We start from the raw sequence: 27010 nt of genomic DNA on the forward strand, positions 1-27010 counted from the left end.
GCCCACTCCCTCAGCACAGACCCTCTGACAGTGGCCACTACCTCAGCACTGAACCTCCGACTGTGTGACACTCTCTCAACACAGACACTCCAACAGTGCAACACTTCCTCAATCCTAACTCTTCAACACTGCGGCACTCCCTCAGTGTGACCCTTCGACAGTGCGGTGCTCCCTCAGCACTGACCATCTGACAGTGCAGCGTTCTGTCAGCACTGACCCTCCAACAGTGTGACACTCCCTCAGCACTGACCCTCCGACACTGCAGTACTCCTTCTGTACTGACCCTCTGACAGGGTGGCGCTCTGTCAGCCCTGACTGTCTGACAGTGCCCACTCCCTCAGCACTGACCCTCCAACTGTGCCCACTCCCTCAGCACTGACCCTCTGACAGTGTGGCCCTCCCTCAGCACTGACCCTCTGACAGTGTCGCAGTCCCTCAGCACTGACCCTTTGACAGTGCCCACTCACTCAGCACTGACCCTCCGACAGTGTGGCACTTCCTCAGCACTGACCCTCCAACAGGGCCCACTCCCTCAGCACTGACCCTCCGACAGTGAGGCACTGTGTTATCACTCCTGTGCCACCTCCTCTGCTGGATCTGTCCTGCTGGTATGATTCCCTGAGTATGATTATGTCAGTCTGTGAGACAGCTCTCCCACTGTTGGCACTAACCCCGTGATGGTGATGAGGAGGTCCCTGCAGGGTTGACAGAGCAGTTTCTGCTGCTGTGTTTTCTGGTGTCTCAGTTGATGCCAGGTGTCCATCTGGTTTCATTTCACCTGTGAGACTTTGTCGTATTTTGATACATCTGTGTGGTTCACTTGACCATTTCAGAGAGCAATTAGGTCTAGGGGCACACAGAGGGCAGGCCAGGTTTCGGTCTGGAAAGTTCAGTGCTGAAGGAGGTACAGTTTTTGAGATTTGGTGATAGCTTCTGTCTTCATCATGAAGAGAAGCTTTCCATTCCCGATTTCTTCATTGTGTCATTGGAGTTTAATTACAGCAGGTTCTGTGGAACCCATGCTCCTGAATGATTCGGTTCATTCTCCCAGCATCAGTACCATGACATGTCCAGCTGCAGTTCCACTGCTCTCACAACCTGCAATCTCAAAGGTCCCCGTTAAAGGAGCTGTGTCTTTGACCTTGCCATCTTTGGCATGCCCAGTGATCAGGAAGAGACCACTGCAGTGGAATTTATTATGGACCAGTGTGTGGTCTGACTAAAGCCCTGCCTGAGCTGTTCATCAAGATCACTGTCCAGCTTTCCCATTCTCCTTATAGGTGTGGGTGGGATTTTTATCAATGAAATGTCAGTGTCTAGCAGTAACCCCTGGATTTTCTCTTCTCCTCCATTGGGAAGCTGTGTGTGACTTGCCGTGCGCTAACGGAGGGAGATGTATTGCCCCCAATACCTGCCAGTGTCCTTCTGACTACACAGGGATACAGTGTCTGACAGGTAGGTACGTGCCTCACACACATGGAGACAGCTCTCAGGACAGGCTCTTCTCAATTCTTGAATAGAATAAATGTGATGGGATGCACTTTAGAAGAGGCAACAGGACAAGAGAGTACTCAATGAATGGCAGGACAAGAGGAGGAACCAAGAGATCTTGGGGTGTTTGTGCACAGATCCCTGAAGGCAGCAGGACAGGTTCATAGGGCAGTTTGGAAGGAATACAGGACACTTAGCTTTATCAGTCCAAGCATAGATTATAAGAACAGGGAGGGTTATGTTGGAGCTGCACAGGACTTAGGTTAGATCACAGCTAGAGTACTATGTGCAGTTCCGGTCACCACATTATAGGAGGGATCTGATTGCACTGGAGGGGTTGCAGAGGAGGTTCACCAGGATGTTGCCTGGGATGGGGCATTTCAGAGATGAAGAGGGTCTGGATAAACTCAGAAAACCGGAAACAAAAGCAAAGAACTGCTGAAACTAGAAATCAGAAACCAAATCAGAAATTGCTGGAAAAACTCAGTAGGTCTGGTAGCATCTGTGGAGAGAAACCAGAGTTAATATTTCATCCAGTGACCCTTCCTCAGAACTGATAGTAATTCGGAAAAGGTTGGTGCTTATGCTGAAGATGGGTTGGGGTGGTGGTGGAGCTTGAGGGATGAACGATTACTGAAGAAAACAGTTGGGCAGAGGAAGGAGTGGGTCAAGGTTACCCTAGTAGTCCATGTGATGACAAAGTCTGGGTGTAGGGTTTGGGGTAAGGACATAGGAGAAGATGCTCAACCCCTACCATTGTTAAACTCAGTATTGAGGCAAGTACAATGACTGAAGATGCTGGAAACCAGATTCTGGATTAGTGGTGCTGGAAAAACACAGCAGTTCAGGCAACATCCGAGGAGCAGTAAAATCGACGTTTCAGGCAAAAGCCCTTCATCAGGAATACAGGCAGAGAGCCTGAAGGGTGGAGAGATAAGTGAAAGGGGGGTGGGGCTGGGGAGAAAGTAGCATAGAGTATAATAGGTGAGTGGGGGAGGGGATGAAGGTGATAGGTCAGGGGGGAGAGGGTGGAGTGGATAGTGGAAAAGGAGATAGGCAGGTAGGACAAGTCCGGACAAGTCATGGGGACAGTGCTGAGCTGGAAGTTTGGAACTAGAGTGAGGTGGGGGAAGGGGAAGAGCTTCAGGGCAGAGGAAATGACCTGGGAGTTGCAGTGGGAGAGGGACTCCCTGAGATTCTTGTAGAGAGAGGAGGAGAACTTCTTCAAGGCAGGCATCCTTGCAAGAGGATTCGCAGTAGGGTTAAAATCAACAAGGTAAAAACAATGACTGCAGATGCTGGAAACCAGGTTCTGGATTAGTGGTGCTGGAAAAGCACAGCAGTTCAGGCAGCATCCGAGGAGCAATAAAATCGACGTTTCGGGCAAAAGGCCTTCTCAGGAATAAAGGCAGAGAGCCTGGTGCTGCCTGAACTGCTGTGCTCTTCCAGCACCACTAATCCAGAAACTCAGTATTGAGTCCAGTGGCTGCAGGGTCCCCAAGTGGAAAGTGAGATGCTGTTCTTCCAGCTTGTGCTGAGCTTAAATGGAGCACTGCAGCAAGCCTGAGACAGGGATATTGGCCGGGGAACAGGGTAGGGTGCTAAACTGGCAGGCAACAGGAAACTCAGGGTCTTTATTGCGGGCAGAACATAGATGATCTATGAAGAGGTCACCCAGTCTATGTTTTGTTTCTCCAATGTAGAGGAGACCACTTTGTGAGCAGCTAATGCAGTGGACCAGATTGTGGAAGTGCAGGTAAAGTGCTGCCTCACCTGGAAGGTGTGTCTGGGACCTTGGAGCAGTACATTTACAGCACTACGTATCCATTCCCAGCTCAATGGGAATCTTGGGAATGAAGTGGGTCAAGGGGATCATCCCTTTATTGTGAAACATTTCAGAGATAGTGATCCCAGTTCCATGAGGTTCAGGTTGACATGTGCAGGGGCTGCAGCAAACAGCTGGGGGAGTGGCACTTTGGAGAGAGCTGGCACTGAAGTGATGGGCCAAATGGCTTCTTTCTGTGCTGTAACCATTCAGTAAAGATCGAAACAGCTGACACATGCTGGACACCAGAACAACGGGGAGTGGGTCTCATGCACAATGCAGCATGGTAGATGTCCCACCTTAACTTCATGTCCAACACACACCACGCTGATCACCCCCATATCACTAACAACTGACTGTCTGCCTGGCCCAGACCCAGGCCCAGCTGGAAACATCAGGTCAACCAGTACCAACTTTAACTTGTACACTTCTCACTGTGGAGATGTCACGTGTTAAACCCTCTTCAGCACAGACATTGTCCACACCATGCTGTATTCCAGCCTCATGCACATTTTTAAAGGCGTAGTCCTCACACTTTCCCTGTTGTGTCCATGTGATCTGTGTCAGTCTGTCTATGAACACAGCCGTATCCAGTAGAAATGTGCAATAATTAGCATCACTTCCCAGTCTATACTCGAAGACAGTTGTGACTTTACCTTCTCTTTGACCATTCTGTTCAATGACCTCGAACAGTTTGCCGTCTGTTGTGGATGTGGGCCTTTGTCTGATACAACTGAGTGGCTTGCTAGGGGTTAAGAGTCACTGACATTGCTGTGGGTCTGGAGTCACTTGTAGGCCAGATCAGATAAGGAGGGCAGATTTCCTTCCCTAAAGGACATTAGTGAGCCAGGTGTGTTTTATAACAATGGTGTCATGGTCACCATTAGACTCATAATTCCAGAGCATTACCAGTGTTCCTGGATTAATAGTCTAGTGATAATACCACTCAGCTTTTTGTGATCCATGTCAGATTCAGTTTGGTTGCAATCCTGTGAAGTGCCTTGTAACATTTTATTTTGTAAAATATGATACTGTCATTATTGCCATTGATTTACTGCTAGTGTCCTTTTACAGACTAAGGTCTGGCTTGATAGAGATTTATATTTATTTGATGTGACCATGTGGTCTCTCACTGAAACACAACCACAGTTCTGCAGATTCAGGTTTAACAGAGAAATAGTTTATTATGCAAAAGAAATGTATTCTATATGATTGAAGGTGACACAGATAGGGAGAGGACAGCGAGTGTTTAGGAAGAGGGGAGGCTGCAGAACAATTTGGACAGGCTAGGAGAGTGGGCAACAAAGTGGCAGATGGGATACAATGTGGGAGTATCTTTGTGTAGAATTCCTGCATTTTGGAAGCAGGCCATTCGGCTCATTGAATCCATACTAACCCTCTGAAAAGCATCCCACCCAAACCCACCCCCCTACCCTATCCTGTAACTCTGCATTACCCATGGCTAATCCATCAACCCTACACATCCCTGGACTCTTTGGGACAATTTCCCACAGCCAATCTACCTAACCTGCACATCTTTGGATAGTTGGAGGAAATGGGAGCACCCAGAGGAAACCCACGCAGACACAGGGAGAATGTGCAAACTTCATACAGACAATCGCCCGAGGGTGGATTTGAACCCGGGTCCCTGGTGCTGTTATGCAGTTTGGTAGGAAGGAGAGACATAGACTATTTTCTAAATAGAGAAAGCCTTCAGAAATCTGAAGCGCAATGGGACTTGGGGGTCATAGTTCATGATTCTTTTAAGGTTAACATGCAGCTTCAGCCTGCAGTTAGGAACACAAATGCAATGTTAATATTCATTTCAAGAGGATACAAGAATACAAGAACAGAGATGCTCTTTCTGGTCAGGCCACATTTGGAGTATTCTGTGCAGTTTTGGGCCCCATATCTCAGGAAGGATGTACTGGCCCTGGAGCGGGTTCAGAGGAGGTTCACGAGAATGGTTCCAGGAATGAAAAGCTTAACACATGAGGAACATTTGAGGACTCTGGGTTATACTCATGGAGTTTAGAAGGATGAGGGGGGAACTAATTGAAACATACAGAATACTGAATGGCCTGGACAGAGTAGATGTTGGGAAGATGTTTCCATTGGTAGGGGAGACTGGGACCCGAGAGCACAGACTGAGAATAAAGGGAAGACCTTTTAGAACGGAGATAAGGAGAAACTTCTTCAGCCAGAGAGTGGTGAATCTATGGCATTCATTGCCACAGAGGGTTGTGAAGGCCAGGTCATTGAGTATATTTAAGGTGGAGATAGATAGGTTCTTGATTGTCAAGAGGATCAAGGGTTACAGGGAGAAAGCAGGAGAATGGGGTTGAGAAATGTATTAGTCATGATTGAATGGTGGTGCAGATGGGCTGAATGGCCTAATTTCTGTTCCTGTGTGTTATGGTTTTATGGACAGCTGAGGCTGTATAAGGCTCTTGTCAGACTGCATACGGAATACTGGAAGCAGGTTTGGGTCCTGTACCTAAGGAAGGATGTGTTGGTGTTGGAGGGGATCCAGAGGAGGTTTACAGCAATGATCCCGGGGATGAGGGGCTTGTCACCTGAGGGGTGGTTGAGGACTCTGGGTCTGCACTCAATCGAGTTTAGGAGGATGGGGTGGGGAGGGGGTGGATCGGACTGAAACATAAAGAATACTGAGAGGCCTGGATAGAGTGGATATGGAGATGTTTCCACTCGGACCTGGGGGCACAGCCTCAGAGTGAAGGGACAACCCTTTAGAATGGAGATAGGAAGGAATTTCTTCAACCCGAGGGTGGGGAATGTGTGGAACTCATTACCACAGAGGGCTGTGGAGGCCTAGTCAGTGAGTGTATTTAAGACAGAGATAGACAGGTTCTTGATTCGTAAGGGGATCGAGGGTGACAGGGAGAAGGGAGAAGAATGGAATTGAGAAATCTATCAGCCATGATGGAATAGCAGAGCAGACTCAATGGGCTGAATGACCAATTCTGCTCCTGATGGTCTTCTGATGACCACTGGGTGTGGCTGCCCGCTCAGCCATGGTTCATCGCTCAGTTCCAGGTGTCCATTCAGCTTTGGAAGCCCCTACAGGGAACCACTGGCTGTCTGAAATTCCTGGCTGCAGGCCAGTCTCCGAATGGTCACCAAGAGGCAATGCTCAGTGCTGGCTGCAGAGGGTTTTGCTGTCCCACGCAGGAGATTGTGAGAGTGGAATTTTAACAGTTGCACAATCTGGCCTGGCAGCTGAGGCAGGCTGCAGACGATCATCTACCTTCACATCGTCAAGGCACAAACCAGCCTCAGTTTGCTGTCTGTTAAGCTGATGGGCTGTTGAATCATGTTAGACAGGATCAAAGGCGGTGTGGCTGAGTTTGCAGAAGATTCAGGGATAGTAGGACAGTAAGTTGTGCAGAGGCTGGAAGGAGTCTGCAATGGGATACAGATTTGATTTGTAATCATTCACGGGATGAGGATGTCACTGGCGAGGCCAACATTTATTGCCCATCCCTCATTACCCTGAGAGATATTAAAATTCAACCGCATCGCTGTGTCTGCAGTCACCTGTAGGATAGAGCAGGTTAAGGACAGCAAATTTCCCTGTCTCACTCTGTGTTGAGCAGTATTAATGTGGTGTTACTCTGTCTCGCTCGGTGTCCAAGTACATAGATCCCTGAAAGTTGCCACCCAGGGTGATAGGGTTGTTAAGAAGGCATACCGTGTGTTAGGAGAAAGTGAGGACTGCAGATGCTGGAGATCAGAGTTGAGAGTGTCGTGCTGGAAAAGCACAGCAAGTCAGACAGCATCTGAGGAGCAGGAGAATTGATGTTTCAGGCATAAGCCCTTCATCAGTTATGTTAGCTTTTATTGGGGGAAGGATTGAGTTTCAGAGCCATGAGGTCATGCTGCAACTGTACAAAACTCTGATGCGGCCACACTTGGAGTATTGTGTACAGTTCTGGTCACCGCATTATAAGAAGGATGTGGAAGCTTTGGAAAGGGTGCAGAGGAGATTTACTAGGATGTTGCCTGGTATGGAGGGAAGGTCTTACAGGAAAGGCTCAGGGACTTGAGGCTGTTTTTGTTAGAGAGAAGAAGGTTGAGTAGTGACTTAATAGAGACATACAAGATAATCAGAGGGTTAGATAGGGTGGACAGGGAGAGCCTTTTTCCTCAGATGGTGATGGCTAGCATGAGGGGATACAGCTTTAAATTGAGGGGTGATAGATATAGGACAGATGTCAGAGGTAGTTTCTTTACTCAGAGTAGTCGGGGCGTGGGATGCTCTGCCTGCAGCAGTAGTAGACTCGCCAACTTTAAGGGCATTTAAATGGTCATTGGATAGGCATATGGATGAAAATGGAATAGTGTAGGTTAGATAGGCTTCAGATTGGTTCGACAGGCCGGCACAACATCAAGGGCCGAAGGGCCTGTACTGTGCTGTACTGTTCTCTGTTTGATATTGAACAGTAATAATGAGTGTTACTCTGCCTCGCACTGTGTTGAGCAGTAATAATGAGTGTTACTCTGCCTCACTCTGTGTGGAGCAGTAATAATGAATGTTACTCTGCCTCACTGTGTTGAGCAGTAATAATGAGTCTTACTCTGCCTCATTCCGTGTTGAGCAGTAATAATGTGTTACTCTGCCGCACACTTTGTTGAGCAGTAATAATGAGTGTTACTCTGCCTCACTCTGTGTTGAGCAGGAATAATGAGTGTTACTCTGCCTCATTCCATGTTGAGCAGTAATAATGAATGTTACTGTCTCACTGTGTTGAGCAGTAGAAATGAGTGATACTCTGCCTTACTCAATGTTGAGCAGTAATAATGAGTGTTTCTCTGCCTCACTCTGTGTGGAGCAGTAATAATGAACGTTACTCTGCCCCACTGTGTTGAGCAGTAATAATGAGTGTTACTCTGCCTCATTCCATGTTGAGCAGTAATAATGAGTGTTACTCTGCCTCACTCTGTGTGGAGCAGTAATAATGAATGTTACTCTGCCTCACTGTGTTGAGCAGTAATAATGAGTGTTACTCTGCCTCATTCCATGTTGAGCAGAAATAATGAGTGTTACTCTGCCTCACACTTTGTTGAGCAGTAATAATGAGTGTTACTCTGCCTCACTGTGTGTTGAGCAGTAATAATGAATGTTACTCTGCCTCACTCTGTGTTGAGCTTTAATCATGAGTGTTATTCTGCCTCACTCCATATTGAGTAGTAATAATGTGGTACTCTGCCTCATTCCATGTTGAGTAGTAATAATGAGTGTTACTCTGCCTCACTCTGTGTTGAGCAGTAATAATGAATATTATTCTGCCTCACTGTGTGTTGAGCAGTAATAATGAATATTATTCTGCCTCACTGTGTGTTGAACAGTAATAATGAATGTTACTCTGCCTCCCTCTGTGTTGAGCAGTAATAATGAGTGTTACTCTGCCTCACTCCATGTTGAGTAGTGATAATGTGTTACACTGCCTCACTCTGTGTGGAGCAGTAATAATGAATGTTACACTGCCTCACTCTGTGTTGAGCAGTATTAATATTCTGATGTCTCTCGGTTACAGCTGTGTGCACTCCACGCTGCCTGAACAAAGGAAAGTGCATTGATGTCAACAAGTGCTTCTGTCCCACAGGGTGGCGGGGGGCTCGCTGCCAGATCGGTGAGTGACCACCGACTGAACGGGGGGATTCTGATCGTGTGAGCTCACCACAGTGGGAGAGAGAGAGAGACGGGAGGGAACAGGACAGAGAGAGAGGGGGGAGCAGGACAGAGAGAGAGGGGGGAGCAGGACAAGGAGAGAGGGGGGAGCAGGACGGGGGGGGGGAGCAGGACAGAGAGAGAGGGGGGAGCAGGACAGAGAGAGAGGGGGGAGCAGGACAAGGAGAGAGGGGGGAGCAGGACGGGGGGGGGGAGCAGGACAGAGAGAGAGGGGGGAGCAGGACAGGGAGAGAGGGGGGAGCAGGACAGGGAGAGAGGGGGGAGCAGGACGGGGGGGGAGCAGGACAGAGAGAGAGGGGGAGGCAGGACAGAGAGAGAGGGGGGAGCAGGACGGGGGGGGGGAGGAGCAGGACAGAGAGAGGGAAGGGGAGCAGGACAGGGAGGGGAGGGGAGCAGGACAGGGAGGGGAGGGGAGCAGGACAGGGAGAGAGGGGGAAGCAGGACAGAGAGGGGGGAGCAGGACAAGGAGAGAGGGGGGAGCAGAACAGAGAGAGGGGAAGAGCAACACAGGGAGGGGAGGGGAGCAGGACAGGGAGAGGGGGGGAGGCAGGACAGGGAGAGGGGGGGAGGCAGGACAGGGAGACGGGGGGAGCAGGACAGGGAGGAGCAGGACATGGAGAGAGGGGGAGGCAGGACAGGGAGAGGGGGTGAGCAGGACAGGGGGGAGCAGGACAGGGAGAGAGGGGGGAGCAGGATGGGGGGGGAGGGGAGCAGGACAGGGAGGGGAGGGGAGCAGGACAGAGAGAGAGGGGGGAGCAGGACAGGGGGGAGCAGGACAGGGAGAGAGGGGGGAGCAGGACAGAAAGAGAGGGGGGAGCAGGACAGAGAGCAGGGGGGATCAGGACAGAGAGAGGGGGAGCAGGACAGGGAGAGAGGGGTGAGCAGGACAGGGAGGGGGCAGCAGGACAGAGAGCGAGGGGATCAGGACAAAGAGAGAGGGGGGTGAGGTGGACAGGACGGGGGGAGCAGAACAGAGAGGCGGGGGAGCTGGACAGAGAGAGGGGGGAGATGGACAGAGAGAGGAGGGAGGTGGATGGGGGGGAGCAGGACAGAGAGAGGGGGGGAGATGGACAGAGAAAGGAGGGAGGTGGATGGGGGGGAGCAGGACAGAGAGAGGGGGGGAGCAGAACAGGGGGGGGGAGCAGGACAGAGAGAGAGGGGGGGAACAGGACAGAGAGTGTGGGGGAACAGGACAGAGAGAAGGGGGAGCAGGACAGATGGGGGGAACAGGACAGAGAGAGAGGGGGAGCAGGAGAGAGGGGATGGGAGCAGGACAGAGACGGGGGAGCAGGACAGAGAGAGAGGGGGGATCAGGACAGAGAGAGAGGGGGGGAACAGGACAGAGAGAGAGGGGGGAGCAGGACAGAGAGAGAGGGGGAGCAGGACAGAGAGAGAGGGGGGAACAGGACAGAGAGAGAGGGGGGAGCAGGACAGAGAGAGGGGGGGAGCAGAACAGAGGGGGGGGGAGCAGGACAGAGAGAGAGGGGGGGAACAGGACAGAGAGAGTGGGGGAACAGGACAGAGAGAGGGGGGGAAGCAGGACAGAGAGAGAGGGGGGAACAGGACAGAGAGAGAGGGGGGAGCAGGACAGAGAGAGAGGGGGAGCAGGACAGAGAGAGAGGGGGGAACAGGACAGAGAGAGAGGGGGGAGCAGGACAGAGAGAGGGGGGGAGCAGAACAGAGGGGGGGGGAGCAGGACAGAGAGAGAGGGGGGGAACAGGACAGAGAGAGTGGGGGAACAGGACAGAGAGAGGGGGGAGCAGGACAGAGAGACGGGGAAGAGGACAGATGGGGGGAACAGGACAGAGAGAGAGGGGGAGCAGGAGAGAGGGGATGGGAGCAGGACAGAGACGGGGGAGCAGGACAGAGAGAGAGGGGGGATCAGTACAGAGAGAGAGGGGGGAATAGGACAGAGAGAGGGGGGGAGCAGGACAGAGAGAGAGGGGGGGAACAGGACAGAGAGAGGGGGGAACAGGACAGAGAGAGAGGGAGGAACAGGACAGAGAGAGGGGGGAGCAGGACAGAGAGAGGGGGAAGCAGGACAGAGAGAGAGGGGGGAACAGGACAGAGAGAGAGGGGACAGCAGGACAGAGAGAGAGGGGGAGCAGGACAGAGGGAGAGGGGGGGAACAGGACAGAGAGAGAGGGGGGAGCAGCACAGAGAGAGGGGGGAACAGGACAGAGAGAGAGGGGGGGAACAGGACAGAGAGAGAGAGGGGGGGAACAGGACAGAGAGAGAGGGGGGAATAGGACAGAGAGAGGGGGGGGAGCAGGACAGAGAGAGAGGGGGAGCAGGAGAGAGGGGATGGGAGCAGGACAGAGACGGGGGAGCAGGACAGATAGAGAGGGGGGATCAGTACAGAGAGAGAGGGGGGAATAGGACAGAGAGAGAGGGGGGAGCAGGACAGAGAGAGAGGGGGGGAACAGGACAGAGAGAGAGGGGGGAACAGGACAGAGAGAGAGGGAGGAACAGGACAGAGAGAGAGGGGGGAGCAGGACAGAGAGAGAGGGGGAAGCAGGACAGAGAGAGAGGGGGGAACAGGACAGAGAGAGAGGGGACAGCAGGACAGAGAGAGAGGGGGAGCAGGACAGAGGGAGAGGGGGGGAACAGGACAGAGAGAGAGGGGGGAGCAGCACAGAGAGATGGGGGAACAGGACAGAGAGAGAGGGGGGGAACAGGACAGAGAGAGAGAGGGGGGGAACAGGACAGAGAGAGAGGGGGGAACAGGACAGTGAGGGGGGGAGCAGGACAGAGAGAGAGGGGGGAACAGGACAGAGAGAGAGGGGGGGAACATGACAGAGAGAGAGGGGGGAGCAGGACAGAGAGAGGGGGGGAGCAGGACAGAGAGAGACGGGGGGAACAGGACAGAGAGAGAGGGGGGAACAGGACAGTGAGGGGGGCAGCAGGACAGAGAGAGAGGGGGGAACAGGACAGAGAGAGAGGGGGGAACAGGACAGAGAGAGAGGGGGGAGCAGGACAGACAGAGAGGGGGGAGCAGGACAGAGAGAGAGGGGGGAACAGGACAGAGAGAGAGGGGGAACAGGACAGAGAGAGAGGGGGGAACAGGACAGAGAGAGAGGGGGGAGCAGGACAGAAGAGGGGGGAACAGGACAGAGAGAGAGGGAGGGAACAGGACAGAGAGAGAGGGAGGGAACAGGACAGAGAGAGAGGGGGGAGCAGGACAGAGAGAGAGGGGGGAACAGGACAGAGAGAGAGGGGGGAGCAGGACAGAGAGAGAGGGGGGAACAGGACAGAGAGAGAGGGAGGGAACAGGACAGAGAGAGAGGGGGAGTAGGACAGAGAGAGAGGGGAGAGCAGGACAATGAGGGGGGGAGCAGGACAGAGAGAGGGGGGTAGCTGGACAGAGAGAGACGGGGAGCAGGACAGAGAGAGAGGGGGGTGCAGGACAATGACGGGGGGAGCAGGACAGAGAGAGAGGGGGGGAGCAAAACAGAGAGAGAGGGGGAGCTGGACAGAGAGAGAGGGGGAGCAGGACCGAGAGAGAGGGGAGAGCAGGACAATGAGGGGGGGAGCAGGACAGAGAGACGGGGGGAGCTGGACAGAGAGAGAGGGGGAGCAGGACAGAGAGAGAGGGGGGAGCAGGACAATGAGGGCGGAGCAGGACAGAGAGAGAGGGGGGGGGAGCAGGACAGAGAGAGAGGGGGGAGCAGGACAGAGAGAGATGGGGGAGCAGGACAGAGTGAGAGGGGGGGAACAGGACAGAGAGAGAGGCGGGAGCAGGACAGAGAGAGAGGGGGGAGCAGGACAGAGGGAGAGGGGGCGCTGGACAGAGAGAGAGGGGGGGAACAGGACAGAGAGAGAGGGGGAGCAGGACAGAGAGAGAGGGGGGGAACAGGACAGAGAGAGAGGGGGAGCTGGACAGAGAGAGAGAGGGAGCAGGACAGAGAGAGAGGGGGGAGCAGGACAGAGAGAGGGGGGGAGCAGGACAGAGAGAGAGGAGGAGCAGGACAGAGAGAGGGGGGAGCAGGACAATGAGGGGGGGAGCTGGACAGAGAGAGGGGGAGTGGGACAGAGAGAGAGGGGGAAGCAGGACAATGAGGGGGGGAGCAGGACAGAGAGAGAGGGGGGAGCAGGACAGAGAGAGAGGGGGGAACAGGACAGAGAGAGAGGGGGGGAGCCGGATAGAGAGAGAGAAGGAGCTGGACAGAGCGAGAGGGGGGAGCAGGACCGAGAGAGAGGGGGGAACAGGACAGAGAGAGAGGGGGGGAGCCGGATAGAGAGAGAGGGGGAGCTGGACAGAGAGAGAGGGGAAGTAGGACAGAGAGAGAGGGGGGAGCAGGACAATGAGGGGGGGAGTAGGACAGAGATAGAGGGGAGGAGCTGGACAGAGAGAGGGGGGGAGCTGGACAGAGAGAGAGGGGGAGTAGGACAGAGAGAGAGGGGTAGCAGGACAATGAGGGGGGGAGCAGGACAGAGAGAGATGGGGGAGCAGGACAGGGGGGAGCAGGACAGGGAGAGAGGGGGGAGCAGGACAGAAAGAGAGGGGGGAGCAGGACAGAGAGCAGGGGGGATCAGGACAGAGAGAGGGGGAGCAGGACAGGGAGAGAGGGGGTGAGCAGGACAGGGAGGGGGCAGCAGGACAGAGAGCGGGGGGATCAGGACAAAGAGAGAGGGGGGTGAGGTGGACAGGACGGGGGGAGCAGAACAGAGAGGCGGGGGAGCTGGACAGAGAGAGGGGGGAGATGGACAGAGAGAGGAGGGAGGTGGATGGGGGGGAGCAGGACAGAGAGAGGGGGGGAGATGGACAGAGAAAGGAGGGAGGTGGATGGAGGGGAGCAGGACAGAGAGAGGGGGGGAGCAGACAAAGGGGGGGGGAGCAGGACAGAGAGAGGGGGGGGGACAGGACAGAGAGAGTGGGGGAACAGGACAGAGAGAAGGGGGAGCAGGACAGATGGGGGGAACAGGACAGAGAGAGAGGGGGAGCAGGAGAGAGGGGATGGGAGCAGGACAGAGACGGGGGAGCAGGACAGAGAGAGAGGGGGGATCAGTACAGAGAGAGAGGGGGGAATAGGACAGAGAGAGAGGGGGGAGCAGGACAGAGAGAGAGGGGGGGGAACAGGACAGAGAGAGAGGGGGGAACAGGACAGAGAGAGAGGGGGGAACAGGACAGAGAGAGAGGGGGGAGCAGGACAGAGAGAGAGGGGGAAGCAGGACAGAGAGAGAGGGGGGAACAGGACAGAGAGAGAGGGGGGAGCAGGACAGAGAGAGAGGGGGAGCAGGACAGAGAGAGAGGGGGGAACAGGACAGAGAGAGAGGGGGGAGCAGGACAGAGAGAGGGGGGGAGCAGAACAGAGGGGGGGGGAAGCAGGACAGAGAGAGAGGGGGGGAACAGGACAGAGAGAGTGGGGGAACAGGACAGAGAGAGGGGGGAGCAGGACAGAGAGAGGGGGAAGAGGACAGATGGGGGGAACAGGACAGAGAGAGAGGGGGAGCAGGAGAGAGGGGATGGGAGCAGGACAGAGACGGGGGAGCAGGACAGAGAGAGAGGGGGGATCAGTACAGAGAGAGAGGGGGGAATAGGACAGAGAGAGAGGGGGGAGCAGGACAGAGAGAGAGGGGGGGAACAGGACAGAGAGAGAGGGGGGAACAGGACAGAGAGAGAGGGAGGAACAGGACAGAGAGAGAGGGGGGAGCAGGACAGAGAGAGGGGGGAAGCAGGACAGAGAGAGAGGGGGGAACAGGACAGAGAGAGAGGGGACAGCAGGACAGAGAGAGAGGGGGGAACCGGACAGACAGAGAGGGGGGGAACAGGACAGAGAGAGAGGGGGGAGCAGGACAGAGAGAGGGGGGAACAGGACAGAGAGAGAGGGGGGGAACAGGACAGAGAGAGAGAGGGGGGGAACAGGACAGAGAGAGAGGGGGGAACAGGACAGTGAGGGGGGGAGCAGGACAGAGAGAGAGGGGGGAACAGGACAGAGAGAGAGGGGGGAACAGGACAGAGAGAGAGGGGGGAGCAGGACAGAGAGAGAGGGGGGAGCAGGACAGAGAGAGACGGGGGGAACAGGACAGAGAGAGAGGGGGGAACAGGACAGTGAGGGGGGGAGCAGGACAGAGAGAGAGGGGGGAACAGGACAGAGAGAGAGGGGGGAACAGGACAGAGAGAGAGGGGGGAGCAGGACAGAGAGAGAGGGGGGAGCAGGACAGAGAGAGAGGGGGGAACAGGACAGAGAGAGAGGGGGGAACAGGACAGAGAGAGAGGGGGGAGCAGGACAGAAGAGGGGGGAACAGGACAGAGAGAGAGGGAGGGAACAGGACAGAGAGAGAGGGAGGGAACAGGACAGAGAGAGAGGGGGGAGCAGGACAGAGAGAGAGGGGGGAACAGGACAGAGAGAGAGGGGGGAGCAGGACAGAGAGAGAGGGGGGAGCAGGACAGAGAGAGAGGGGGGAACAGGACAGAGAGAGAGGGGGGAACAGGACAGAGAGAGGGGGGAGCAGGACAGAAGAGGGGGGAACAGGACAGAGAGAGAGGGAGGGAACAGGACAGAGAGAGAGGGGGAGTAGGACAGAGAGAGAGGGGAGAGCAGGACAATGAGGGGGGGAGCAGGACAGAGAGAGAGAGGGGGAGCTGGACAGAGAGAGACGGGGAGCAGGACAGAGAGAGAGGGGGGTGCAGGACAATGACGGGGGGAGCAGGACAGAGAGAGAGGGGGGGAGCAAAACAGAGAGAGAGGGGGAGCTGGACAGAGAGAGAGGGGGAGCAGGACCGAGAGAGAGGGGAGAGCAGGACAATGAGGGGGGGAGCAGGACAGAGAGACGGGGGGAGCTGGACAGAGAGAGAGGGGGAGCAGGACAGAGAGAGAGGGGGGAGCAGGACAATGAGGGCGGAGCAGGACAGAGAGAGCGGGGGGAGCAAGACAGAGAGAGAGGGGGGGGAGCAGGACAGAGAGAGAGGGGGGAGCAGGACAGAGAGAGATGGGGGAGCAGGACAGAGTGAGAGGGGGGGAACAGGACAGAGAGAGAGGCGGGAGCAGGACAGAGAGAGAGGGGGGGAGCAGGACAGAGGGAGAGGGGGCGCTGGACAGAGAGAGAGGGGGGGGGAACAGGACAGAGAGAGAGGGGGAGCAGGACAGAGAGAGAGGGGGGGAACAGGACAGAGAGAGAGGGGGACCTGGACAGAGAGAGAGGGGGGAGCAGGACAGAGAGAGAGGGGGGGGAGCAGGACAGAGAGAGAGGGGGAGCTGGACAGAGAGAGAGAGGGAGCAGGACAGAGAGAGAGGGGGGAACAGGACAGAGAGAGAGGGGGGAGCAGGACAGAGAGAGAGGGGGGAGCAGGACAGAGAGAGAGGGGGAGCTGGACAGAGAGAGAGAGGGAGCAGGACAGAGAGAGAGGGGGGAGCAGGACAGAGAGAGGGGGGGAGCAGGACAGAGAGAGAGGAGGAGCAGGACAGAGAGAGGGGGGAGCAGGACAATGAGGGGGGGAGCTGGACAGAGAGAGGGGGAGTGGGACAGAGAGAGAGGGGGGAGCAGGACAATGAGGGGGGGAGCTGGACAGAGAGAGAGGGGGAGCCGGACAGAGAGAGAGGGGAAGTAGGACAGAGAGAGAGGGGTAGCAGGACAATGAGGGGGGGAGTAGGACAGAGAGAGAGGGGAGGAGCTGGACAGAGAGAGGGGGGGAGCTGGACAGAGAGAGAGGGGGAGTAGGACAGAGAGAGAGGGGTAGCAGGACAATGAGGGGGGGAGCAGGACAGAGAGAGAGGGGGGAGCAGGACAGAGAGAGGGGGGGAGCTGGACAGAGAGAGAGGGGGGGAGCTGGACAGAGGGGGGGGGAGCAGGACAGAGAGAGAGGGATCAGGACGGGGGGGGAGGTGGACAGACAGTGGGAAGCAGGACAGAGAGGGGGGGGGGGGGGACAGAGAGAGGGGGGGAACAGGACACAGAGAGAGAGTGGGGATCAGGACAAAGCGGGGGGGAGGTGGACAGGAGGGGGGGAGCAGAACAGAGAGGGGGGGAGCTGGACAGAGACAGGGGGAGGTGGACAGAGAGAGGGGGGGAGGTGAACAGGGAAGGGGAGGAGCAGGACAGAGGTGGGGGGAGCAGGACAGAGAGAGGGGGGAACAGGACAGAGAGAGGGGGAGCAGGACAGATGGGCGGAACAGGACAGAGAGAGGTGGGGGAGCAGGACAGAGAGGGCGCAGAATAGAGAGAGGGGGGAGCAGGACAGAGAGAGGGGAGCAGGACAGAGGGGGGGGAGCAGGACAGAGAGAGAGGGGGGAGCAGGGCAGAAAGAGAGAGGGGTGAGCAGGGCAGAGAGAGAGGGGTGAGCAGGACAGAGAGAGAGGGGCGGAACAGGACAGGGAGAGGGGGGGGGAGGCAGGACAGGGAGAGGGGGGGGAGGCAGGACAGGGAGAGGGGGGAGCAGGACAGGGAGGGGGGGGGAGGCAGGACAGGGAGAGGGGGGGAGGCAGGACAGGGAGAGGGGCGAGCAGGACAGGGAGGAGCAGGGCATGGAGAGAGGGGGAGGCAGGACAGGGAGAGGGGGTGAGCAGGACAGGGAGGAGCAGGGCATGGAGAGAGGGGGAGGCAGGACAGGGAGAGAGGGGGGAGCAGGATGGGGGGGGAGGGGAGCAGGACAGAGAGAGAGGGGGGAGCAGGACAGGGGGGAGCAGGACAGGGAGAGAGGGGGGAGCAGGACAGAAAGAGAGGGGGGAGCAGGACAGACAGCAGGGGGGATCAGGACAGAGAGAGGGGGAGCAGGACAGGGAGAGAGGGGTGAGATGGACAGAGAAAGGAGGGAGGTGGATGGGGGGGAGCAGGACAGAGAGAGCGGGAGCAGGACAGAGAGAGGGGGGGAGCACGACAGAGAGGGGGGGATCAGGACAAAGAGAGAGGGGGGTGAAGTGGACAAGACGGGGGGAGCAGGACAGAGAGAGCGGGAGCAGGACAGAGAGAGGGGGGGAGCACGACAGAGAGAGAGGGGGAGCAGGAGTGAGGGGATGGGAGCAGGACAGAGAGAGAGGGGGGGAGCAGGACAGAGAGAGAGGGGGGATCAGTACAGAGAGAGAGGGGGGAATAGGACAGAGAGAGAGGGGGGAGCAAGACAGAGAGAGAGGGGGGAATAGGACAGAGAGAGAGGGGGGAGCAAGACAGAGAGAGAGAGGGGGGAGCAGGACAGAGAGAGAGGGGGGGACAGGACAGAGAGAGAGGGGGGAGCAGGACAGAGAGAGAGAGGGGGGAGCAGGACAGAGAGAGAGGGGGGAACAGGACAGAGAGAGAGGGGGGAGCAGGACAGAGAGAGAGTGGGAGCAGGACAGAGAGAGAGGGGGGAACAGGACAGAGAGAGAGGGGGGAGCAGGACAGAGAGGGGGGGAACAGGACAGAGAGAGGTGGGGGGAACAGGACAGAGAGAGAGAGGGGGGAGCAGGACAGAGAGAGAGGGGGGAACAGGACAGTGAGGGGGGGAGCAGGACAGAGAGAGAGGGGGGAACAGGACAGAGAGAGGGGGGGAACAGGACAGAGAGAGAGGGGGGAGCAGGACAGAGAGAGAGGGGGGAACAGGACAGAGAGAGAAGGGGGAACAGGACATAGAGAGAGGGGGGAGCAGGACAGGGAGAGATGGGGGATCAGGACAGAGAGAGAGGGGGGAACATGACAGAGAGAGAGGGGGGAACAGGACAGTGAGAGGGGGAGCAGGACAGAGAGAGAGGGGGGAACCGGACAGACAGAGAGGGGGGGAGCATGACAGAGAGAGAGGGGGGAGCAGAACAGTGAGGGGGGGTGCAGGACAGAGAGAGAGGGCGGAACAGGACAGAGAGAGAGGGGGTAGCAGGACAGAGAGAGAGGGGGGAACAGGACAGATAGAGAGGGGGGAACAGGACAGAGAGAGAGGGGGGAGCAGGACAGAGACAGAGGGGGGAACAGGACAGACAGAGAGGGGGGGAACATGACAGAGAGAGAGGGGGAGCAGGACAGTGAGGAGGGGTGCAGGACATGAGAGAGAGGGGGGAGCAGGACTGAGAGAGGTGGGAGCAGGACAGAGAGAGAGGGGGGAACAGGACAGAGAGAGAGGGGGAGCAGGACAGAGAGACAGGGGGGGAACAGGACAGAGAGAGAGGGGGGAGCAGGACAGAGAGAGGGGGGAACAGGATAGAGAGAGAGGGGGGGAACAGGACAGAGAGAGAGAGGGGGGAGCAGGACAGAGAGAGGGGGGAACAGGACAGTGAGGGGGGAGCAGGACAGAGAGAGAGGGGGGAACAGGACAGAGAGAGGGGGGGAACAGGACAGAGAGAGAGGGAGGGAACAGGACAGAGAGAGAGGGCGGGAACAGGATAGAGAGAGAGGGGGGAGCAGGACAGAGAGAGAGGGGGGAACAGGACAGAGAGAGAGGGGGGAACAGGACAGAGAGAGAGGGGGGAACAGGACAGAGAGAGAGGGGGGAGCAGGACAGAGAGAGAGGGGGGAACAGGACAGAGAGAGAGGGGGGGAACATGACAGAGAGAGAGGGGGGAACAGGACAGTGAGAGGGGGAGCAGGACAGAGAGAGAGGGGGGAACAGGACAGACAGAGAGGGGGGGAGCAGGACAGAGAGAGAGGGGGGAGCAGGACAGTGAGGGGGGGTGCAGGACAGAGAGAGAGGGGGGAACAGGACAGAGAGAGAGAGGGGGGAGCAGGACAGAGAGAGAGGGGGGAACAGGACAGTGAGGGGGGGAGCAGGACAGAGAGAGAGGGGGGAACAGGACAGAGAGAGGGGGGGAACAGGACAGAGAGAGAGGGAGGGAACAGGACAGAGAGAGAGGGAGGGAACAGGATAGAGAGAGAGGGGGGAACAGGACAGAGAGAGAGGGGGGAACAGGACAGAGAGAGAGGGGGGAACAGGACAGAGAGAGAGGGGGGGAACATGACAGAGAGAGAGGGGGGAACAGGACAGTGAGAGGGGGAGCAGGACAGAGAGAGAGGGAGGAACAGGACAGACAGAGAGGGGGGGAACATGACAGAGAGAGAGGGGGGAGCAGGACACTGAGGGCGGGTGCAGGACAGAGAGAGAGGGGGGAACAGGACAGAGAGAGAGGGGGGAGCAGGACAGAGAGAGAGGGGGGAACAGGACAGAGAGAGAGGGGGGGAACATGACAGAGAGAGAGGGGGGAAACAGGACAGTGAGAGGGGGAGCAGGACAGAGAGAGGGGGGGAACAGGACAGACAGAGAGGGGGGGAACATGACAGAGAGAGAGGGGGGAGCAGGACAGTGAGGGGGGGTGCAGGACAGAGAGAGAGGGGGGAACAGGACAGAGAGAGAGGGGAGAGCAGGACAGAGAGAGAGGGGGGAACAGGACAGAGAGAGAGAGGGGGGAGCAGGACAATGAGGGGGGGAGCAGTACAGAGAGAGAGGGCGGAGCAGGACAATGAGGGGGGAACAGGACAGACAGAGAGGGGGGAGCAGGACAGAGCGAGAGGGGGGAACAGGACAGAGAGAGAGGGGGGAGCAGGACAGAGCGAGAGGGGGGAACAGGACAGAGAGAGAGGGGGGAGCCGGACAATGAGGGGGGGAACAGGACAGTGAGAGGGGGGAGCAGGAAGACTGAGGAGGGGAGCAACACAGAGAGGGGTGGAGCAGGACAGTGAGGGGGGAGCAGGACAGAGAGAGAGGGAGGGAGCAGGACAGAGAGCAGGGGGGATCAGGACAGAGAGAGGGGCAGAGCAGGACAGGGAAGGGGGAGCTGGACAGAGAGAGAGGAGGCGAGCTGGACAGAGAGGGGGGGAGCTGGACAGAGAGAGAGGGGGAGTAGGACAGAGAGAAAGGGGAGAGCAGGACAATGAGGGATGAGCAGGACAGAGAGAGGGGGTAGCTGGACAGAGAGATGGGGGTAGCTGGACAGAGAGAGAGGGGGAGCAGGACAGAGAGAGAGGGGGGAGCAGGACATTGAGGGTGGGGGAGCAGGACAGAGAGAGAGGGGGGTAGCAGAACAGAGAGAGAGGGGGAGCTGGACAGAGAGAGAGGGGGAGCAGGACCGAGAGAGAGGGGAGAGCAGGACAATGAGGGGGGGGAGCAGGACAGAGAGACGGGGGGAGCTGGACAGAGAGAGAGGCGGAGCAGGACAGAGAGAGAGGGGGGAGCAGGACAATGGGGGGGGAGCAGGACAGAGAGAGAGGGGGGAGCAGGACAGAGAGAGAGGGGGGGAGCAGGACAGAGAGAGAGGGGGAGCAGGACAGAGAGAGAGGGGGGAGCAGGACAGAGTGAGAGGGGGGGAACAGGACAGACAGAGAGCGGGACCTGGACAGAGAGAGAGGGGGGAGCAGGACAGAGAGAGAGGGGGGGTGCAGGACAGAGGGAGAGGGGGAGCAGGACAGGGAGAGGGGGGAGCAGGACAGGGAGGAGCAGGACATGGAGAGAGGGGGAGGCAGGACAGGGAGAGGGGGTGATCAGGACAGGAGGGAGCAGGACATGGAGAGAGGGGGAGGCAGGACAGGGAGAGGGGGTGAGCAGGACAGGGAGAGAGGGGGTAGCGGGATGGGGGGGAGGGGAGCAGGACAGGGAGGGGAGGGGAGCAGGACAGAGAGAGAGGGGGGAGCAGGACAGGGAGAGAGGGGGGAGCAGGACAGAAAGAGAGGGGGGAGCAGGACAGAGAGAGTGGGGGAACAGGACAGAGAGAGGGGGGAGCAGGACAGAGAGAGGGGGAAGAGGACAGATGGGGGGAACAGGACAGAGAGAGAGGGGGAGCAGGAGAGAGGGGATGGGAGCAGGACAGAGAGAGGGGGGGGAGCAAGACAGAGAGAGAGGGGGGATCAGTACAGAGAGAGAGGGGGGAATAGGACAGAGAGAGAGGGGAGCAGGACAGAGAGAGGGGGGGGGAACAGGACAGAGAGAGAGGGGGAGCAGGAGAGAGGGGATGGGAGCAGGACAGAGAGAGAGGCGGGGAGCAAGACAGAGAGAGAGGGGGGATCAGTACAGAGAGAGAGGGGGGAATAGGACAGAGAGAGGGGGGAACAGGACAGAGAGAGAGGGGGGAGCAGGACAGAGAGAGAGGGGGGAACAGGACAGAGAGAGGGGGGGGGAACAGGACAGAGAGAGAGGGGGGAGCAGGACACTGAGGGCGGGTGCAGGACAGAGAGAGAGGGGGGAACAGGACAGAGAGAGAGGGGGGAGCAGGACAGAGAGAGAGGGGGGAACAGGACAGAGAGAGAGGGGGGAGCAGGACAGAGAGAGGGGGGTACAGGACAGAGAGAGAGGGGGGGGAACAGGACAGAGAGAGAGAGGGGGGGAACAGGACAGAGAGAGAGGGGGGAACAGGACAGTGAGGGGGGGAGCAGGACAGAGAGAGAGGGGGGAACAGGACAGAGAGAGAGGGGGGAACAGGACAGAGAGAGAGGGGGGAGCAGGACAGAGTGAGAGGGGGGAGCAGGACAGAGAGAGAGGGGGGGAACAGGACAGAGAGACAGGGGGGAACAGGACAGTGAGGGGGGGAGCAGGACAGAGAGAGCGGGGAACAGGACAGAGAGAGAGGGGGGAGCAGGACAGAGAGAGAGGGGGTAGCAGGACAGAGAGAGGGGGGGGAACAGGACAGAGAGAGAGGGAGGGAACAGGACAGAGAGAGAGGGAGGGAACAGGACAGAGAGAGAGGGGGGAGCAGGACAGAGAGAGAGGGGGGAACAGGACAGAGAGAGAGGGGGGAACGGGACAGAGAGAGAGGGGGGAACAGGACAGAGAGAGAGGGGGAGCAGGACAGAGAGAGAGGGGGGAACAGGACAGAGAGAGAGGGGGGGAACATGACAGAGAGAGAGGGGGGAACAGGACAGTGAGAGGGGGAGCAGGTCAGAGAGAGAGGGGGGAACAGGACAGACAGAGAGGGGGGGAACAGGACAGACAGAGAGGGGGGGAACAGGACAGAGAGAGAGGGGGAGCAGGAGAGAGGGGATGGGAGCAGGACAGAGAGAGAGGGGGGAACAGGATAGAGAGAGAGGGGGGAGCAGGACAGAAAGAGAGGGGGGAGCAGGACAGAGAGAGAGGGGGGGAGCAAGACAGAGAGAGAGCGGGGATCAGTACAGAGAGAGAGGGGGGAATAGGACAGAGAGAGAGGGGAGCAGGACAGAGAGAGGGGGGGGGAACAGGACAGAGAGAGAGGGGGGAACAGGACAGAGAGAGAGGGGGGAGCAGGACAGAGAGAGAGGGGGAAGCAGGACAGAGAGGGGGGGGGGAACAGGACAGAGAGAGAGGGGGGGGGAACAGGACAGAGAGAGAGGGGGAGCAGGACAGAGAGAGAGGGGGAGCAGGACAGAGAGAGAGGGGGGAACAGGACAGAGAGAGAGGGGGGAGCAGGACAGAGAGAGGGGGGAACAGGACAGAGAGAGAGGGGGGGAACAGGACAGAGAGAGAGAGGGGGGGAACAGGACAGAGAGAGAGGGGGGAACAGGACAGTGAGGGGGGGAGCAGGACAGAGAGAGAGGGGGGAACAGGACAGAGAGAGAGGGGGGAACAGGACAGAGAGAGAGGGGGGAGCAGGACAGAGAGAGAGGGGGGAGCAGGACAGAGAGAGAGGGGGGGAACAGGACAGAGAGAGAGGGGGGAACAGGACAGTGAGGGGGGGAGCAGGACAGAGAGAGCGGGGAACAGGACAGAGAGAGAGGGGGGAGCAGGACAGAGAGAGAGGGGGTAGCAGGACAGAGATAGGGGGGGGGAACAGGACAGAGAGAGAGGGGGGAGCAGGACAGAGAGAGTGGGGAACAGGACAGAGAGAGAGGGAGGGAACAGGACAGAGAGAGAGGGAGGGAACAGGACAGAGAGAGAGGGGGGAGCAGGACAGAGAGAGAGGGGGGAACAGGACAGAGAGAGAGGGGGGAACGGGACAGAGAGAGAGGGGGGAACAGGACAGAGAGAGAGGGGGAGCAGGACAGAGAGAGAGGGGGGAACAGGACAGAGAGAGAGGGGGGGAACATGACAGAGAGAGAGGGGGGAACAGGACAGTGAGAGGGGGAGCAGGTCAGAGAGAGAGGGGGGAACAGGACAGACAGAGAGGGGGGGAACAGGACAGACAGAGAGGGGGGAGCAGGACAGAGAGAGAGGGGGGAGCAGGACAGAGAGAGAGGGGGGGAACAGGATAGAGAGAGGGGGGAGCAGGACAGAGAGAGAGGGGGGTGCACGATAGAGAGGGGGGGGGAACAGGAGAGAGAGAGAGGGGGGAACAGGACAGAGAAAGAGGGGGGAGCAGGACAGAGAGAGGGGGGAACAGGACAGAGAGAGAGGGAGGGAACAGGACAGAGAGAGAGGGAGGGAACAGGACAGAGAGAGAGGGGGGAGCAGGACAGAGAGAGAGGGGGGAACAGGATAGAGAGAGAGGGGGGAGCAGGACAGAGAGAGGGGGGAACAGGACAGAGAGGGAGGGAGGGAACAGGACAGAGAGAGAGGGAGGGAACAGGACAGAGAGAGAGGGGGGAACAGGACAGAGAGAGAGGGGGGAACAGGACAGAGAGAGAGGGGGGAGCAGGACAGAGAGAGGGGGGAACAGGACAGAGAGGGAGGGAACAGGACAGAGAGAGAGGGAGGGAACAGGACAGAGAGAGAGGGGGGAGCAGGACAGAGAGAGAGGGGGGAACAGGACAGAGAGAGAGGGGGGGAACATGACAGAGAGAGAGGGGGGAACAGGACAGTGAGAGGGGGAGCAGGTCAGAGAGAGAGGGGGGAACAGGACAGACAGAGAGGGGGGGAACAGGACAGACAGAGAGGGGGGGAACAGGACAGAGAGAGAGGGGGAGCAGGAGAGAGGGGATGGGAGCAGGACAGAGAGAGAGGGGGGGAGCAAGACAGAGAGAGAGGGGGGATCAGTACAGAGAGAGAGGGGGGAATAGGACAGAGAGAGAGGGGGGAACAGGACAGAGAGAGAGGGGGAGCAGGACAGAGAGAGAGGGGGAAACAGGACAGAGAGAGAGGGGGGGAACATGACAGAGAGAGAGGGGGGAACAGGACAGTGAGAGGGGGAGCAGGTCAGAGAGAGAGGGGGGAACAGGACAGACAGAGAGGGGGGGAACAGGACAGACAGAGAGGGGGGGAACAGGACAGAGAGAGAGGGGGAGCAGGAGAGAGGGATGGGAGCAGGACAGAGAGAGAGGGGGGGAGCCAGACAGAGAGAGAGGGGAGATCAGTACAGAGAGAGAGGGGGGAATAGGACAGAGAGAGAGGGGGGAGCAGGACAGAGAGAGAGGGGGGGAACAGGACAGAGATAGGGGGGGGGAACAGGACAGAGAGAGAGGGGGAACAGGACAGAGAGAGAGGGGGGAGCAGGACAGAGAGAGTGGGGAACAGGACAGAGAGAGAGGGAGGGAACAGGACAGAGAGAGAGGGAGGGAACAGGACAGAGAGAGAGGGGGAAGCAGGACAGAGAGGGGGGGGGGAACAGGACAGAGAGAGAGGGGGGGGGAACAGGACAGAGAGAGAGGGGGAGCAGGACAGAGAGAGAGGGGGAGCAGGACAGAGAGAGAGGGGGGAACAGGACAGAGAGAGAGGGGGGAGCAGGACAGAGAGAGGGGGGAACAGGACAGAGAGAGAGGGGGGGAACAGGACAGAGAGAGAGAGGGGGGGAACAGGACAGAGAGAGAGGGGGGAACAGGACAGTGAGGGGGGGAGCAGGACAGAGAGAGAGGGGGGAACAGGACAGAGAGAGAGGGGGGAACAGGACAGAGAGAGAGGGGGGAGCAGGACAGAGAGAGGGGGGAGCAGGACAGAGAGAGAGGGGGGGAACAGGACAGAGAGAGAGGGGGGAACAGGACAGTGAGGGGGGGAGCAGGACAGAGAGAGCGGGGAACAGGACAGAGAGAGAGGGGGGAGCAGGACAGAGAGAGAGGGGGTAGCAGGACAGAGATAGGGGGGGGAACAGGACAGAGAGAGAGGGGGAACAGGACAGAGAGAGAGGGGGGAGCAGGACAGAGAGAGTGGGGAACAGGACAGAGAGAGAGGGAGGGAACAGGACAGAGAGAGAGGGAGGGAACAGGACAGAGAGAGAGGGGGGAGCAGGACAGAGAGAGAGGGGGGAACAGGACAGAGAGAGAGGGGGGAACGGGACAGAGAGAGAGGGGGGAACAGGACAGAGAGAGAGGGGGAGCAGGACAGAGAGAGAGGGGGGAACAGGACAGAGAGAGAGGGGGGGAACATGACAGAGAGAGAGGGGGGAACAGGACAGTGAGAGGGGGAGCAGGTCAGAGAGAGAGGGGGGAACAGGACAGACAGAGAGGGGGGGAACAGGACAGACAGAGAGGGGGGAGCAGGACAGAGAGAGAGGGTGGAGCAGGACAGAGAGAGAGGGGGGGAACAGGATAGAGAGAGGGGGGAGCAGGACAGAGAGAGAGGGGGGTGCACGATAGAGAGGGGGGGGGAACAGGAGAGAGAGAGAGGGGGGAACAGGACAGAGAAAGAGGGGGGAGCAGGACAGAGAGAGGGGGGAACAGGACAGAGAGAGAGGGAGGGAACAGGACAGAGAGAGAGGGAGGGAACAGGACAGAGAGAGAGCGGGGAGCAGGACAGAGAGAGAGGGGGGAACAGGATAGAGAGAGAGGGGGGAGCAGGACAGAGAGAGGGGGGAACAGGACAGAGAGGGAGGGAGGGAACAGGACAGAGAGAGAGGGAGGGAACAGGACAGAGAGAGAGGGGGGAACAGGACAGAGAGAGAGGGGGGAACAGGACAGAGAGAGAGGGGGGAGCAGGACAGAGAGAGGGGGGAACAGGACAGAGAGGGAGGGAACAGGACAGAGAGAGAGGGAGGGAACAGGACAGAGAGAGAGGGGGGAGCAGGACAGAGAGAGAGGGGGGAACAGGACAGAGAGAGAGGGGGGGAACATGACAGAGAGAGAGGGGGGAACAGGACAGTGAGAGGGGGAGCAGGTCAGAGAGAGGGGGGACCAGGACAGACAGAGAGGGGGGGAACAGGACAGACAGAGAGGGGGGGAACAGGACAGAGAGAGAGAGGGGGAGCAGGAGAGAGGGGATGGGAGCAGGACAGAGAGAGAGGGGGGGAGCAAGACAGAGAGAGAGGGGGGATCAG

The 27010-nt window shown here is 58.1% G+C and overlaps 1 protein-coding gene across 4 annotated transcripts in view; it reads left to right on the forward strand.

The window, feature by feature from the left end:
- LOC122550356 (uncharacterized) overlaps positions 1–27010 on the forward strand; it is a 143159-nt gene that overhangs the window by 70578 nt on the left and 45571 nt on the right. For all 4 annotated transcript variants that reach the window (XM_087987734.1, XM_087987733.1, XM_087987732.1 and 1 more), the window contains 2 exons: positions 1360–1455; positions 8875–8970. In XM_087987734.1, the coding sequence (XP_087843860.1) occupies positions 1360–1455; positions 8875–8970 (192 nt within the window). The remainder of the gene's footprint in view (positions 1–1359; positions 1456–8874; positions 8971–27010) is intronic.

Source organism: Chiloscyllium plagiosum, unplaced genomic scaffold, assembly GCF_037043375.1.
Source record: "Chiloscyllium plagiosum isolate Xiang-an unplaced genomic scaffold, Cpla_swu_hap1 HiC_scaffold_5, whole genome shotgun sequence".
Taxonomy (NCBI): domain Eukaryota; kingdom Metazoa; phylum Chordata; class Chondrichthyes; order Orectolobiformes; family Hemiscylliidae; genus Chiloscyllium; species Chiloscyllium plagiosum.